We start from the raw sequence: 17036 nt of genomic DNA on the forward strand, positions 1-17036 counted from the left end.
AAAAGTAACGTGATGGAATTTGTGAAACACAAAAATGCCATAAGGAGGAGGTCTGGGTGGATGGATGGTCTAAAAACAAAAGCGACTTTAAAGCAGGAGACCTCCCAGCTTCAGTCTGTCAGTGTTTTTTTTTCTTATCATGGCCATCATGATCATTTGTTCATCAGTTTTGTGTGCGGCCCTTTGCCATATGCTTGAGCTCAGTAAAATGCAAGGGCAAAACTCCAGCAGTGAATACACACTGATGACATAATTTGTATGTCACACCAGTAACAGAGAATTTTCCACTGTGAATTCGAACTTTTAATTCAGACGATTTTGCAGCAAGCTTTTAATAGAAACAATAAACATTGGCAGCTATTTTTACGAGCACTGCCTGGCCCATGAGCACTCTGTTTGCCGTGAGCAGTGATGGCAGCTGGAGGATGCACGGGACTCCTCCCCTCTCCTCTGATCTGAGACCTGCCCGCTCAGTCTGCGTCGACTTCGGGCAGCAGAACCTCAGGGGTCAATTATGGACGGCCGGTATCGGTATTTTTAGCGACTTTTTCACGGGTCAGAGCGTTTGGAAATATTTCTGTGGATTAAAAAAAAGAAAGAAAGAAGTTATCTTTCTGTGTGGGAAGATGGGATTATATCGGAGGAATCGTATGAGAATTGCTGCTTCGCAAAAATCTGCGTGAAAAGGTTTCAGACAGGTGACTTTTTCCTTCTTCTCGCTCCAATAATTTTAACTTTAGATCCAGTTTATATATTAAAAATGCATTAAATATTTCAAGTGTGCATAGCATTTCTAGGCATTATAATAGATATAGTGAATTCAAAGTGAATTTTTCCGTTAAATCTTGTCTTGTGTGTAACTTGTAACCCTCAAATAATCAACTTCAAAGGTTTATGTTTGGTTCTAATAAAGGTTTTGGTAAAATATAAAGACGTGGATCTTAAGGAATGGGATATTTTAATGAAAACAAACACGTGAGATTGTTTTGACCCTTGCAGAGCAATTAATTTTGCAGGGATAAAAAAACAACCCATCAGTATGCGGCTTTGGTTTTGATTTAAATGAGTTCCTTCACCTCAGTCAGACTGTGTACATTTATGAGGGTACAGGCAGGTTAGTGTGGATTTTAGTGTGGAAGTGTCAAGCTATAAGTGATGTTTATATCCTTTATAGCCTTCCAGAACTTTGCAAGCATTTGTATTTTTGTGTATTTTTTATTTTTGTTTAGTTTATTTGCATTTGGTGTATTTTTATTAGTTAATTTCTATTTAATTTCCTGATATATAACACTTTTCTGTGTGTTGACTCCCAGTAGAAACCAAGGAAGCAAGACAATGCAGATTAAAACTCATCCCCTAAAAAACATTACGTGATTTCTGACCCTCAGTGTCCACGCACAGTGTCAGAATATGATGTAATTCACACTCACAGACGGCCTGCTGCTTTTACCTTTCGTCACCCTTGGAGCTGTTGGCTTCTTGGCGATTGTCAGTGTCATTTAATTTAAGTGGGGACTGCTTAACTCCCTGGTATTAGCACTAATCTACATGAGTGCACGTGTTACAAACATTGGTGTTCCCCAGAGATCAGTGAGTCAGTATTGACCATCATCACCACTAAAAAATAAAAATAAACACCGAGAAACATACACAACAACAAAATAATTTAAACCAAAAAAGGATTTAATCTCACACCTGTTACCCTAATTTTTTTTTTAATTTTTTTTGTGGTTAGAACTTTTTAAAGAGGTCATAAAAAACATAAAAATAAGAGTTTTTCTCTCTAATTCATTCCAAAACATCCTGGAGAGCTTTCTACAGACTCCTGCAGTTGTTGTCCACTTCGTCTTCAAATCTTTAACGTGCTGCACACCACTGAACATTTGCAGCACCCCTGTAAGCCATAGCTTAGTTATTTTAAAAGCAAGCTGATGGTTCACAGAGAGAGCGCACTGATCCTGTTTAGTGTTTAAGGACATTATCGGGATGTATTTTTAGGTGCCACTCTCAGACAGACAGTGAAGAGTGGTAAACACATTAACACATGAGTCACTGTTTTGCTGATCTTTGATTTCAGGCCCGTATGAGCCCCATCACATTTCACTGATTTTTCTGTGTCCCAGTGTCCAGGCCCGCAGAGCCAGGCAGGAGAAGATGGCGAAAGTCTGCAGTGAAAACTCCTTTTCAGCCAGAAGGCGGCTGTCCGCAAATGACGATGAGCTCGGTGTTATTGAAAATGGGGAGAGCAGGTCTGATGTTAGCATTGCTGGTGATTTTTGGGAGACTTTCGGATCCTTACCTGACTGAAATGAGACATCTTGACTTGTTTTATGAGGTCTTGTCAATATAATCATTCCCCTCCTGCTGTCTTCCAGAGTTCACTCTCTTTGTGGGGACAACTGTGACAGAGCACTGCGCTCAGAGTCCCACAGAGACTCATTTACAGGTGCCGGGGCAATGGCCAGGTAAATGCCTGCTGCAGTGCTTAAATTAGCTGGTATTTACCAAAGGTGGAAAGAAACGATTCTGAAGTTTCTCATAAGCTATTCTGAAATGCAATATACTGCTGATGAGCAAACCAATGGTTATCAGGTGGTTATAAGTTAGAAGTACTGCCTCAAACATACACATGCACCAGCCAGTCTGTCTTTTCGTTTATAGGCACGTCTGCCCACACAAATGAATAGCTTCATGTTTGGGCACCAATTATTGCCGTCTCCAATTCGGTATCTGACCAAATGTCAGCATTTTCTCTTCTGTTCCTGTTTATGGCTTTGAAATTAGCCAGAAATTAAAAAACATAAATAACTAAAAAAAATCTAATGTGAATGCAAAGTTGATAATATTTTGGATACAATGACTTCACCAAGTTAAAGACATTAGTGTAAAGGGTTATTCCAAGAAAGACTTCTCACATGACGCTCCTCAGAAACAGCTGATTTTGGTTTGTACAATAACTTATATTTCTTGACGACATTATATTAGAATAACTAAAAACATAAAACTGGCACTGAAACATATGAAAACTAAACATTTTCACCCAAAAGAAATATGACAAGACCAAACTTAGATTTGAAAACTAACTGAAACTAAACATAAAAGTTTACTTAATTACTGAAATTCATCATCTGACACCGAAAGAGCATGAACCACAGTTTGAGAAGTGCTTGAGATAAAGGAAACTGAGTTCTTTCCAATTCACCTCAGTCTGAGGGGCCTCTTCAGATGTTGCTCCACTCTACCATCATGCGAGTTGTTAGAGTCGCACAGGTGAAGGCGTGAATGGCGGTTTGATCACCTGGAAGGGGACCTCAGGACTAAGTTTGAGCTGATAGTTGGTGTTATAGACCACCACCTCTGGCCAGCTGTATGTAGGTGGCCTCCTTTACTCCTCTTTCAAGCCAACTGTCTTCTCTATGACATGTCTGATGTGTGGCTTCCCCTCTAAGGTGAAGACCCAGCAGGAGGTTAAATACCCAGGACTCCCTGTCAGTTTTGAGTACTGGGGAAGATGAAAGATCTTCAGGAATTAAAAAGAACTCTGGCTGCCTTTTACTCAAGCACTTTATAGAGTGAGAACCACTGACAGACAAACCAAGTGTCTAATGGTAGATGCTTTATTTTACGGATAGCCTCCAAGGAAAGGATCTGAATGTTTCCTCCACTGTGGGTATTTACCTTTGACATGACTATTGATGATTTCTAGCCTAGATTCGTGTCACTTTGTGCTGTTTTTACCTCCCGCTGACTCTCTAGACTGTCTTACTTCTTCTTCATGCTGCGGAACTGGGCGTCTCACAGAGTGAAGCCTGAACAAGAGAGACACGACTCGTTCCTCGAGCGCTTCAGAGGCCCAGAGCTCAAAGACACGTCCAGTCTACACAGCAGTGCTCAGTCTGCAGGGCATCACGACGCAGTCCGTAAGAGAAAGTAAGCGTGGTGTGGTGAGAGCTGCTGTGGTCAGTTTAATCTAAGATTTTTCTCGAACCACAGCAGTTATGGTCTCCAAAGTTTGAATGATTTAACACAAAACTGACCAAACAGGACGCTTGACTCAGGGCCCTGTTTCCAAAAAAGTAAAAGTGTGTGGAATATAGAAATGATGATGCAGTGAATTTGAAAAAAATTAAGACACCATGGTGTTTACCACTGTGAGATGTCTGCCCATTCTTGCTTAATAGGATTTTTTGTTTCATATTCTGCCTAATGTTTAGTTATTTAGCACACAGACTCTTTGCTTGGAGAGCCATGTTGCTGTAATAACATCCACAATGTGGTTCAGGATTCCTGCAGAAATGTGCAAAACTTTACCTGAAAACTGAAAGCATGTTGCTCAACCCGCTACCTATCGAGGTTGAGCCTATGGTCTTGCAATGTCCAAAGAAGAATTTAAAATTTGTATCGATTAGATCACTGAACAGTTTTATAGGCCCAAAGAAGGCCAGAGTTTCTAAATGGATGTTTTTTTTTCTTTATAGAAAAAAGTCTTTTTTTTTACTTGGCACAAAAACAGCAATTTGTTTATTGAAAAATGTGCTTTCAGATGAGTTCCTGAGCCCAAGCACTCATCTCATTTAAAACCATTTACAGTATAATTTAGCTTTTATTGTTTTATGAACAGACAAACCAATGCTTTAATATCTTAAACAAGAAAATTAATGTCACAGCCAACAGCGGGGGAGCTAATAGCCAAAAGCTAGCTCCCCATTCCCTTTTACCCCATTCAAAGATCAGGGTGAAGATAGCTCATAAACAAATTCTCTTGAACACCCTCCCAACCAATAGGAATGTGTGTAACCTAAAAGAAAAGAGGGATTTTGCCATAAAAATATCACATTTATATGATGAATGAGAAGCCTTTTGCAAAAAAAAAAAGTAAAAAGAAAAAAAACTGTCTTTCTTTCCAAAAGCCTTGCCAGTAAGTGGCCGCTGGCTACTTACAACATGAATAACTGCAACAACACAGATGAGTAAGTGCGTGCCAGAAAACAGAAAAGAGTTTCCTTTAGAAGTGGACATTGTCATTGTCAGCATTTGTTGTAGCTACAACGGTACGTAGCATAGCTATGTTAGCACCAAACTCCTTGAACCATGTCTTCACATCCTCCGCTCCTCTATGCTGTGCCTCCCACCCCTTTACCCACCTCAGGGGCTTTGTTGGAAGTCATGATGTGGATTATTCTGATCCAACTTTGGGGAAGTTCAGATAAGGAACTGTAAGGTCATAAAGTGTGCTTAAAATAACAGGGACTACCTGTAGTATGATCCCATCTGCTGGACAAACGTATGACCTGCACCATGAATCCAAATGAACTGTCTCTGTAGACTCCTTTTAAGGTAGCTTTCTAGTCTTCTAGCAGTCCCTCATAGACCACCTCCGTCCTTTTTCACCACTATAAAAACACTAAACTTGTAATCCGTAGCAAAAAAGAGGACAAAAAAGAGGAGATTAAAAAAGATGAGAAAAAGGAGGAGAAAAAAGATGAAGAGAAGAAGGATGGGGACAAGAAGGAAGAGGAAAAGAAAGATGAGAAAAAAGACGAGAAGAAGGATGAGAAAAAAGACGAGAAGAAGGATGAGAAAAAAGACGAGAAGAAAGATGATAAGAAAGATGATAAAAAGAAAGAAGAACCACCGTAAGTACCCATTAAATTCAGAGTCTGCGGCAGCTGGTAAATTTAACTACAGAAACCACATCTGTCACTTTCATCTCTGTGCAACATTAAACACGTTCTGATGCTTTGCTGGTTTCAGGAAAGAAATCTGGATTATGGATCCAGCTGCAGATCAGTACTACAGGTGGCTCTCCATCATTGCAGGCCCCGTGTTTTATAACCTAATGATGGTCATAACGAGGTAGGCATCCTTCACATATTAATAATTATTCACTTAAAGGAGCATTGAATTACTTGTTCTCCTTGTATTTTAGGGCCTGCTTTAATGAACTCCAGGAGTCGTATATACATTTATGGCTAATCCTGGACTACACCACAGACATCATCTACTACGCAGACACATTTGTCAGATCAAGAACAGGTCAGATTCCTGACGGCATTTACAGAAATTATTTTTTTGGTACAAGATCTGGCTTCTAATTTGGTGTTTGTCCCTCAGGTTACCTGGAGCAAGGCCTGCTGGTAAAAGACTCCAAAAAACTGAGAGATAAATACAGAACAACTTCTCAATTCAAATACGACATGATTGCAATGATACCCACTGATCTGCTGTTTCTGAAATATGGAATCCACAACCCGGAGTTCAGATTGAACCGCCTTTGCAAACTCCCAAGGCTTTTTGAGTTCTTCGAGAGGACTGAAACCAGAACCAGCTTTCCAAACATGTTCCGTATCAGCAATCTTGTGCTTTACATTCTTATTATCATCCATTGGAACGCTTGTTTATTCTTTGCCATTTCGAAAACCATCGGATTTGGGTCGGACACTTGGGTTTACCCCAATATCAGCCACCCAGAGCATGGCCGCTTGGCAAGAAAGTACATCTATTCTCTATACTGGTCCACGCTGACCCTCACCACTATTGGAGAGACCCCCGCACCTGTCAAGGATGTTGAATACCTCTTTGTTATTGCCGACTTCCTCACTGGTGTGCTGATTTTTGCTAGTATTGTCGGTAACGTTGGTGCTATGATCTCCAACATGAACGCCTCTCGCGCTGAGTTCCAGGCGAAGATTGACTCCATAAAGCAGTACATGCAGTTTCGAAAGGTCACCAAAGACCTGGAGGCCAGGGTCATCAAGTGGTTCGACTACCTGTGGACTGAGAAGAAAACCTGTGATGAAAAGGAAGTTTTAAAAACTCTCCCAGACAAGCTAAAGGCTGAGATTGCCATCAATGTCCATTTAGATACGCTGAAGAAAGTGCGGATTTTTCAGGACTGCGAAGCCGGTTTGTTGATTGAACTGGTGCTCAAGCTGCAGCCACAAGTGTTTAGCCCCGGAGATTACATCTGTAAGAAAGGGGATATTGGCAGGGAGATGTACATCATCAAGGAAGGGAAGCTAGCGGTGGTGGCTGACGATGGAGTGACTCAGTTTGTAGTGCTGAGCGATGGCGCGTACTTTGGTGAAATCAGCATCTTGGGTATCAAGGGCAGTAAAGCGGGCAACAGAAGAACGGCCAACATCAGAAGCGTGGGTTACTCTGACCTATTTGCCCTTTCCAAGGACGACTTGATGGAAGCCCTCACCGAGTATCCAGAGGCCAAGAAGGCTCTGGAAGAGAAGGGGAAAGCCATCCTGATGAAGGACAACCTGATCGACGAGGCGGTTGCCAATGCCGGCGCCGACCCCAAGGACGTAGAGGAGAAGATCGTTAAACTGCAGAGCAATCTGGACACCATGCAGACCAAATTCGCCCAGCTGATGGCGGAGTTCACGTCCAACTCGACAAGAATGAAGCAAAGAGTCTCAGCGATGGAGGACAAAGTGAAATCCATAAAACCAGAGGATCTGTCTGAGGTGGTGGCCGACAAAGACAAAAAGGTCCAGTAACGCAAGAGACACTCGAGAACTTTACAGCACACAAGGGAGTGTCGCTTTTTAAAGGCCCACATTCATATCCATTTATACAGCATGTTTATTATCAGTATAATGTGTCAAACTGTGTACAGCAAATGTATATTTCTGTGTGTATGCTGACAGCCAATTTCATATTTTTCATATATAAAACTACTAAGCGTGTTGGGAAAAAAAAAGATTTTCATAATAGTAGAACGATTTTTTCCCAGAAAATCTTTTTCTTCCATATTGATCTATTTGTGAAGTAAAAATGCAGCTGACACATCCATTTTACACTGCTTAAAAATGTACAAAGTGAAATGTCAGTGCTGTTGATAAGTTACTGTCGGCTATCGGCTGTAAATCTAATATGTGAATAAACATTAAAGTGTTCATATAACATTCACTTTATACTGGTACATTGTCATGTTGTGGGTGAATGAACATGGGGAACTCACAGTTTTTTAAATCTGTTGTAACTGAGGATCATTAAAGTGTTGCTGCTGACTTTAAAACCCTTGAAAACTCTTTGAAAACTTCCTGGTCCACAGAAAACTGTGAAATACCTCTTCTCCTTTTTTTCAGCCAAGCTATGTAATTAAAGGCACATAAATGTCACGCTTTTCCTGTTCTAAAGTTTTGTCAGTAGCACAAATTTTGTGTTTTGGAAACTTTTTTTTTTCTTTTTTACGTTTCTATGACATATTGAAGAAACACAAGCATTTCACAAGGTTCAAGTTTTAGTGGGAAATAAATCAGCCTTGATGTCCATAATTTCCTCAGTTCTATAAGACATCCTGAATATCTGCTTCAAAATCATGACTAATGGTGATCCTGGATGGACCACACTAAAAACATTCTCAAAGATCAGCTTCATCGCTGATCCTTAAAAAGTGGTTGGCTGATGGATCTCCATCAGTCATGCTCCGGTCCAGAAGCTGATAACCAGCATGTCACAGAGAACTGCATGAGTTATGAGTCTGTGCATGAACGTGGTTGCCAATAAAATCTCTGACATTTTTGAAATTTTGATCACTCTTTACAGAAACATGAAAAAAGAATATTTGTTTAACATTTCCCCTCAGAGCTGAATTGCCCTTTAAAAGTCTAACATCTACTTTGACCACTCAAGTGCAGCAGAAAAGTAACTCAAAAGTCGAGTGATGACACATCATCTCTTATTTAACTGCTCAGTTCTTCTATTTCTCACAGATACACATAAATGCTACCTTGCACCACTTTCTTGACTGAACCATTATCACCATGTTTTGTGAAAAGTCTGATTTTAGCTTCATCAGCGATGAAGGAAAACCAGCTCCTCTTTAAGCGAGTACCCCGCTGTGTTCATCAGCTACGTGCTAACTTATTCTGCTGTGTGTTGTCGAGCTGCTAAAATCTGATGGGAGTTATTGAAAGGAGAGGTGATACGCTGTGGCGACCTCTAGAGAGGTTTGAAACCAAATTTTCCTAAAGTAAAAACAAAGAACTGAATCTGTCACCGTGAGACGAGCCGCAGTCATGATCAGGTATTTATTTGAAAAACAGAGTTTCAGCTTAAAGTCTTCCAGTGAGTGTTAATGTTGTTGTTATTTTTTTTTTTTAAATTCACCTTTATTTAATTTGCATAACAGAAGCTTTACAGAAGAGTTTCACGTTATCTGCACGTTCTGTGTTTGTACCTGAGACATTTGGCAAAATAAAACATGGTGTGATTCTTTTTCTTGTGTAGGCCTTGCACATTTGGCACCTCATGACTGTGCAATCAATAAGATTAGCAAACAAACCAAAAGAAAGAGGAAGTGAAAGTCTGAACTGACCAGTCAGGAAGCATACTCTGAAACCAAACTGTCAGGTCACAACACAAAGCTGTTAGATCGTAACCAGATATAAATCATATCTGGATATAACATGTATTTTTTTTTAATTTTTGGGTAAAGAAAATGTTTAACTATAAGCTTCTCTATGAGGTTGTTTTGACTTCAATAGCAGGAATTAAAAAAGGCTTCAGTTCAGCATATAGTAAATGACAATCATACCCAAAGAGCACCGTTATGCCCAGAGTGTGAGCACCGAATGCTGCTACATTACGACAACTGCAGAAAACACACAAAACAAGTCAAACTAAATGAAAAATATCCTGAATGTGCTCTGTGTAAGTGCACTTTCACAAGTTGACAAATACAGTTTTATGTTGGCTCAGAAATGAAACACGCATGAAAAAATTTAAATATTTAAGTGCCTTTCAACTCTGGGAAATCTACAGACTGTAAGTAAAAGATGGACACAACCGCTGCAAGGTTATTACAGCTAAAGTAAAAGTAGGTGTGACAAAAACATTTCAGTTACTGTGGTAAACACTGAAACTAGAATTAAAAAATATAATATTTTGTTCTTAAAAAACCAAAAATAAAATAAAACCTTGTTTGGTTTTAGTCTTGAGGAGCGTGAGGAGATACTGCTGCATGTGCTTGGTGAGGCTGGGACGTCCCTGTGTTTTAATGCCTAATGTGAACTTCTTAAATCTGCACCTGAAAAACAGTCCTACAGACTAAAACTGATAAACGGATAAAAATTGAAACTAAAAACATGCAATAAAAACTAAACTGAGACGAGCAAACCCAGTCTGGAAACCACACTGATTAAAAAACAAAACATCAAAGTGAAATATAAATAAAAATCCATTAAAAATACAAAACGGTAGTAACGCTGAGCCACGCTGACAACATCGACTGGTTCATGATCTCAACCTCAAAGCCTCAAACTGAGTGTCACACCATAACTGTTATACCTCCTGACATTTAGGTTTCAAAATCTAAATGTCAGACTTTCTTTAGTTAGCTAGCTAGTTTTATGTCTAAAGATGATCTAGTACTGATTTGTACAGATTTATATTTTTAGGTTTTAAGGAGCCCTGATTTAAACTCTTAAACTGGTGAGGGAGCCCAAGCAACAACGACAGATGAGCACAGCTGTGCACGCACCACATTACTCTGGCTGATGTGCTGAAATGATGTGTACCGATTTTACAATTATTCATAGTAAAGGTTGTGCAAAGGACAGGAAACAGGAAAATGGGAGGCCTCGGAGGCCAATATCCTGTCAGTTACACAGTAAAGCAAAGCCTCCTTCTTAGCTTTAACAGCGGCCACAGCTAACTTGAAAATACTGACTCCGACCGTTAACTCATCGCGTGCACAGGTGTCACCGGTGACGGGAGGTTTACAGATGTTTCCTGTGGACGTTCAGCCACCCTATTCCTTGTTCACTACACTCTGACGTCCTCTGACAGCTGTTGTGCTTGTTCTTTTCAACACACTTGATAAAAAAAAGTTTACATTGTATTTCATTTAGCCTTATTAAATTATATTTAGCTCTTAATTACGACAATTGACTTTTTACTTATTCCATATTTGCTGCGTTTCAGTTATATTTTATTTCTCTGCACTGATCTGTGAACTTTTTACATATATTTTTCCATTGTTCCATCTTTTGGGATAACGACATCTCATTCAACCAGTGGAGTCTCCCCCTGCTGGTCATCAGAAAGAATGCAGGTTTAAGGCACTTGAGCTTCACTTTTCAAACCAGGAAGTGGCGTCCATCTTTTAAATACAGTCTGTTGGGAAATCTAATGCATATGAAGTGTGAAAGGCCAGCAGTGGACTGCAGTAGTTTGGTTAGGCACAGGGTTATTACAGTATTTTTCTCCACTGCATTTCCCTATCCACTTTCTTAATACTCCCTTTTTTGGCTCTGATAACTTTGCGGCTTCGTCACAGCATCCCAAACCCTTTGGCATAAGTAATGGCCTTGAGAAGTCTCTCTCTCAGCTTTTCCTTGGAGGAGTATTCAGGGAGCAGCAGTGCATTAAAGCAGGTGTGGGAGGTTGGTAGCCTGCAAGAAAAATGGCACAAGTGGGGAAGTCTGAAATCAGCATCCACAGAGAGCTTTGAGTTACGGATCGTTTTTTAAGATATGCTGAGTGTTTCTTAAATCTGGCCCGGGCAGCACCTGTCTGTGTCAGAGCCGTTCTTCGCAATGATCATTTTTAATTTGCCGAGCCCGCCAACAGGCGCCCTGTCCGTGCCTGTCGTGAACTGAAGAAACAGTCTCTTTTGCTCTTCCCCGAATGAGTGCACGACTTCCCAGAAATCTCTGCGGGTGGAAAATTGAATAAAAACATTAAACTGATGAGAAAATGTGCATAAAGTTCAAGTACTTCCAAACATGTTTAGACTTTATCAGACTCACTTGATAATCTGACTGTCTTTGCTGTAACCGCCGTCATATTCCGTCGTCTTTTCGAGCGCTTCAAAGTCCAGTTTCTGTGCAATGATCGGAGACTGTCATCAATGCAGCACCGAACACAATTAAGATATAAAAATATAAATGGGGATGCGCTCTCTCACCCTGCTTCCACAGATAAGCAGCTCTACTTCTTCTGGTCTAAACAAATATTTCAGCGGGGACTCATTTGTGACCATTAGGAAGCCTTTTTTGAAGGCTTTGAATTGTCTCTCCACACTCTTGTTCAGGATGTAATCAGCATACAGATCCACAAACTCCTAAAAAAGGAAGGAAGTTAAATATATGTGAAGCAGTTTTTTATCATTAACTTTTTATAATCTGTATTTTTAGAGAGCCAACTCTACAGATTGCTCTGTTGAAGAATGCCGGCTGTATTACACAACATTTGGCTACTTCGTCTTCATCATGTGTTCCTGTTTCTGTACTTGTGAAATGTACATTTCAGTCAAAAGAGGAACAGCAGAAGTGTCAGTTAGTGCTCCCTTATTTATATAGTGACACATTTGGTCAAAACTGCGTTGAGTGTAGAATCAGACTTCCATCTTAACATATTATATAACCACAGAAATGTCTAATTTTTAGGTAAGCTTAAATAAAAATGATGCATGGTTTTAAAGGAACCTGAGATAAATTAAAAGAAGAGACCAAAAAGCAAAACAAGATAATAAACCAGTGCCTCCCCTCTGACTGCCTCAGAATCAGCTGATTTTCTTCTATAATAACTTTACTTATTACATAAATGTTAATAGAATATCTAATGAAGCAATGCACAATATTAGACCTCAGTCACGCAGGCTCAGATGCTGGTCACTGACCACCTGCTAACCCTGGTCACCAGGGAAAAGTGTGTATTCCTTGACTAGCTGGCGAGTGGTTGCTGGAAGTTGCTGAAAACCTTGTGATTGCTTTGGTCGCTGGCAGGTTTGTACAGAAAATGCTGGTTTGTCTGCAAACTCACCTACTTGCCAAGCGGTAGTGAAAAGTGCAACACAGACGTTCCTAACGTTTTGGGGTGTAAGGTGCAATATTTTCCATTTTTAATAAACTCAAAAGTAATTTGAGTAACTCAAAAGCCACTCAATACACAAAATCTATTTGTTTGCACTAAAAGTTCTTCTTCACGATCCAGAGTTTAACAACCATATTTGGGACACAGATACATCTTAGGCCATATATTATGACTATCGTATATTATGATGTCATCATATTGCCTAGCAATCACCTACAAATGGACAAAATGACTCATCTGTGGCCAATAATACACCAATGAAATCAAAATTATATTCACAAAACTCTCTCATTATTCATGATAGAGGACATCCCCACCACATTGACTAGCAACCCCCTAACAACAGACTAAAATCACAGACTAAACAATACAGTAGCATGGGGATTTATTAGTAAACCAAAAAAGGACATATAAGGTGAATTAAGGAGCTGTAGCTGTAACACGGCCCAGCTCACACCTCACCTGTCGGTTCTCCTTAGTAACGGGGATCTGGTCTCCTTGCTCCTTTAAGTCGTATATTACTGGGTTTCCGAAGAGGTCAGTGTGCGATATCTGGAAGGTCATCATCATGTCTTCTTCCACATTTCCCATATATTCAAGTACTCCCTTCAGACTTTGATAGAGAACCTGGAGCACAAAATAAAAAGATAAGACTTTCTTTGGACGGGTGCCTCTGATTTGATTACAGGGATGTATAACATTTTAAAACTACTGTGAACTGTAGTGATTCACTGTGAATGAGCTTTGGAGGAAGTTACTATACTGGATGTGAGTCTGACAGGTCCAAGTAGGTCCCTTTCTTTCCCATGAGCTTCCTGTAGACAACCATTGGAAAGTGGACGTCCAGGATGCAGTTGTTGTAAATCGCGAGACCGAGGACGATTCCAATAAGAGTGTACTGCGCTTCAGTCTCCAGAGAAGAAGAATTAAACCAGAAAAGTTTGGTGTCGTTGTCGTAGGTGAACATTCCTGTTCGGAACATCAGGCAGACAGGAAAACGCACATGAAAAAATTAACTGCATGAAGCAGCTCTGTGTAAATGACAGTTCAGAGTAATCCTTACTAAACTCAAATACTTAAATGTTTTATAGGTCAGTTTTCTTTTGATTGGCTGCCCCTCGTAAACAGAAGGTCTGAACAGCAGGTGGGTGGGGTTTCTGTGCCTGGGCTTGAAGAATAATCCTCTGAAAGTTGTACAGGGATTAGACTGGAGATGTCCAAAGAAACCTTTGAAAGATCTTTAGAAAGCCCGGAGAAGTGTTGCTCTAAACGATCTAGCTCCTTGGATTCAAGACTTTTGAACAGTACAGCATTATTTTATTAGGTTTCTAGTTCTCATGCTAAGATGACTGTATCCTGACTTCAGCTTGCTGCATAAATAATAAAACACAACGCTCGTCTTAATCCCCCTGCTCGCCTGTCAGATAAATGTGTTCTTTTTGTTTGGATACAAAACAACATTTACAAAATGTCCACAGTCCACTTGGGCTTTAAATTCTCACCTATGTCAGGATTGAAGATTTCTTCAAGAACCAGCTGAAAGAACTCCTTTGAAACGCCTCCTTCATCTACACCTTGCTCACCCTCAAACTCAACATAGAGCTGTTTCTTCAGGTCGGACGGGTTCTCCATGGAGATCATCTCCAGCTGCAACACAGAGGAGGTTTCGCTTTTCAAACTGAATAACAGTGAATTTGACATCCTCCAATTACCCTACAGCAGCGCAACTCACTCTGACGAGAGCGTCGTCAATGATGTGGTCTCTGCGCACTTTGAGCTTGAGGTAGGGGTTGGGCTGCTGCCCCTGGACCATGCTGAAAAGAGCCGTGAGGCGTCGCTCGCTGTACATTCGGATCCTGTTGTCGTAGTACAGCCCTTGGTTTTTGGTGATGACACTGAGGATGAAAGGGCAGGTCTGGAAAGAAAACTTTGTTTCTGCATTGACCTTGAAGAAAGTGAAGTCCTTGTCCATCTCGATGACATCGTTAAGCGATTCGTTAATAAAATCCTCGAAGGGGATGAGAGGCTTTATGCTGTCCATCGGTCGGACGCCCAGTTCTTTCTCCAGGGGATTTATGCGGGGGCCTTTCTTATAGAGCCGCTCCTCGCCAAGCAGCTCGTGCAGCGTCAGCTCGTCTGAGTCAGAGTCTTCCTCGTCCTCCTCGTTGTGCTCTATGTCCACGTCACCTCCCAGAATGCTTGCAAAGAAGACGACCTGTAAACACTGTGTTGCAGCCACCACAGTCTCGTCGTCGTTTACCAGATTTTCGCCGTCGTATTCGTTGCTAACAACTGTAAACGTAATGAGCTGCTGGAAGGTCTCCATCATACGGCGGATGTGCGGGAGATCGTACTTTGACCAGAGCTTCGTCAGCCTGGCAAGCGCGGTCACTGGAAGTTTGCTCATTGCTTTGCAGAACTGTGGTAACGCCACTTCGAGGTACTCTGGGCTGTGAAGGTTACTGTTCTCCATGACGATAATGAAGATGTTCAGGTAATCTGGGTTTGTTTCGTACACGTCAAGATATTCCAGGTCAAGTTCAACATTTGGAGTTAGGTAAATGAGAGCATTCACGAGTGCCCCCTGCAGCTGGTCGATAGACAGAAGTCTGTCGTAGACTCTCCTCACAGCGCCGATGTCCACTGTAACCTCACAGGCATCAAACACTTCATTCAAAGCCTCACCTGGCAAAGAGGCTGCAGAAGAAGCACCTGTCTTCTCTGAGCTTCTCTCACTCTGTTTCTCATCTTTCTTCATATCTGCCGGTTTACAAGACTCAAGGTTGTCGGTAGAATTGGATTCATCTTTCCTGAAACTCTTCATCAGGGCTTCCGCGTTGGAGAAAACCCTGCCGATGACTCGGACAAGAGCAGAATAATCCCCTTCTTCTTCACAGAAACTCAAGATCGTACAGATTGTGTTCTCTGTGAGGTGATGAACCTCTGCAACAGAACAGACAAATTTAGGAACTGGTTCAAAGTTAGAATCTGCAAGAGTCCAGAGCTGGCCATACAGTACCTGAGAAGTCCTCCTTGGTGAAACCGGGGTCTTTATCGCTCATCTTACTGTCCTCCTGAGTGCTTCCGTCAGCGCTGGCCGTGATGGAGGGGTGATAATCACAGAGTTTGGCATTAATCTTAAACAGCTCGAGCGCTTTGGCAGCTGCTGAATTGTTATCCAAAGGTTGAAAATCACAACATGATGCGCAAAACTCATTCGTGCAGTTGCCATTTCCACAGCCTTCAGTTAACTGCCGAAAGTAGCGCTCAATTAGAAGCTTTGCAGTCGCTCTGTTCCTGCGTAAGACATTCAGATAGGAAGTCAGACTGATGGTATCAAAACCTTCTAGGGTTAAAAAAAACACAACTAAAGCACAAACCATGAACTTTGGTTCTGTATAAACTGAGTTACAGGCCCTTCAAGTAAATAGGAGTTGGTGGAACTTTGGCAGGTATTAATGAGTTTTTTCCAACACTTTTGAGCCTTCATAAAGTACAGGAGATAACCACGTCAAGTATTCAGGGCTGAAAACTCATTTAATCTCTGTTTTTTATTGTTTAAAACGATTTCTTCTCTAACCAGCTGTGAAGCATCAGTATGATTTGCTCTTTCATAGTCGGAATAAACTGCAGCAGTTTTTTTGTCTGTGATGTCGAGGAACAGAAACAAGAACAGATCCTGATCAATTCCCATCTCATTTACTGGAGAAAACTTTGAAAAGTGATTGATATTATCATCACTTTCTAGGGTTAGAAAAATAAAAATGAACTTTTTTCCTATACAAACTATATTAACCATAAGCTGTATATAAAAGATGGACACAGACAACATGGGGTCACACATCCTGTTGCGAAGCCATAGGCTGAGTGCCTTCCACATGATGGATCTAAAAATGAGAGACACTGGTGGTTCACGGGTAAGTGACTTATCCATGGCATAGTAAATCATACCCTGCTTTGCTCTGCTTTTTCAATCTAATGGGACAATAATTTAGAAAAAGAGCATCATGTTTTATTCAAGAGGCCTTGAAACTAGTGACTGAACCCAAAAACTCTTCAGGAAAGTGTTTACTGAGCTCAGTTCAGTGAGCAGTGAGCTCATTTTCTCATAGAAGTCACTGCCTCCTACTAGACATTAAAAAGATGTCAGGTTTAAGGCACTAAGTGCTGTTCATACTTTTCAGATCTGCAAGCCATGGTCA

At 40.8% G+C, this 17036-nt stretch overlaps 2 protein-coding genes across 6 annotated transcripts in view; one reads left to right on the top strand and one right to left on the bottom strand.

Moving 5' to 3' along the window:
* The first annotated feature begins 389 nt into the window (after positions 1–389).
* cnga3a (cyclic nucleotide gated channel subunit alpha 3a) lies at positions 390–9700 on the top strand. Of its 5 annotated transcripts, XM_019351952.2 has the most exons (9): positions 390–698; positions 2124–2249; positions 2376–2465; positions 3802–3930; positions 4911–4970; positions 5424–5636; positions 5755–5856; positions 5930–6036; positions 6115–9700. In XM_019351952.2, exons 2-9 carry the CDS (start codon positions 2155–2157, stop codon positions 7509–7511), a joined length of 2193 nt encoding a protein of 730 aa, XP_019207497.1. In that variant the 5' UTR covers positions 390–698; positions 2124–2154; the 3' UTR covers positions 7512–9700. The 5 variants fall into 5 exon arrangements, with proteins under 5 accessions (XP_019207497.1, XP_019207499.1, XP_019207498.1 ...); XM_019351954.2 differs by lacking the exon at positions 4911–4970; XM_019351953.2 differs by lacking the exon at positions 4911–4970 and having other exon boundaries at positions 391–698; positions 3757–3930.
* ube3a (ubiquitin protein ligase E3A) overlaps positions 9113–17036 on the bottom strand; it is an 11533-nt gene continuing 3609 nt past the window's right edge. The window contains exons 3-11 of the mRNA XM_005451240.4: positions 15854–16131; positions 14567–15777; positions 14337–14481; positions 13598–13803; positions 13297–13461; positions 11927–12082; positions 11769–11842; positions 11529–11672; positions 9113–11411 (exon numbers count right to left, since the gene is read on the bottom strand). Coding sequence (XP_005451297.1) covers positions 11291–11411; positions 11529–11672; positions 11769–11842; positions 11927–12082; positions 13297–13461; positions 13598–13803; positions 14337–14481; positions 14567–15777; positions 15854–16131 — 2500 coding nt within the window. The 3' untranslated portion in view covers positions 9113–11290. The remainder of the gene's footprint in view (positions 11412–11528; positions 11673–11768; positions 11843–11926; positions 12083–13296; positions 13462–13597; positions 13804–14336; positions 14482–14566; positions 15778–15853; positions 16132–17036) is intronic.

Source organism: Oreochromis niloticus, linkage group LG23 (assembly GCF_001858045.2).
Source record: "Oreochromis niloticus isolate F11D_XX linkage group LG23, O_niloticus_UMD_NMBU, whole genome shotgun sequence".
Lineage (NCBI taxonomy): Eukaryota > Metazoa > Chordata > Actinopteri > Cichliformes > Cichlidae > Oreochromis > Oreochromis niloticus.

Excerpts from the sequence above, each read along its gene's own strand:
- cnga3a (XM_019351952.2), top strand. The coding sequence starts at position 2,155 with ATGGCGAAAGTCTGCAGTGAAAACTCCTTTTCAGCCAGAAGGCGGCTG. Across the intron at positions 5,637-5,754 it reads AAAAAGAAAGAAGAACCACC|GAAAGAAATCTGGATTATGG; the intron begins GTAAGTACCCAT and ends TGCTGGTTTCAG. Across the intron at positions 5,857-5,929 it reads CTAATGATGGTCATAACGAG|GGCCTGCTTTAATGAACTCC; the intron begins GTAGGCATCCTT and ends CTTGTATTTTAG.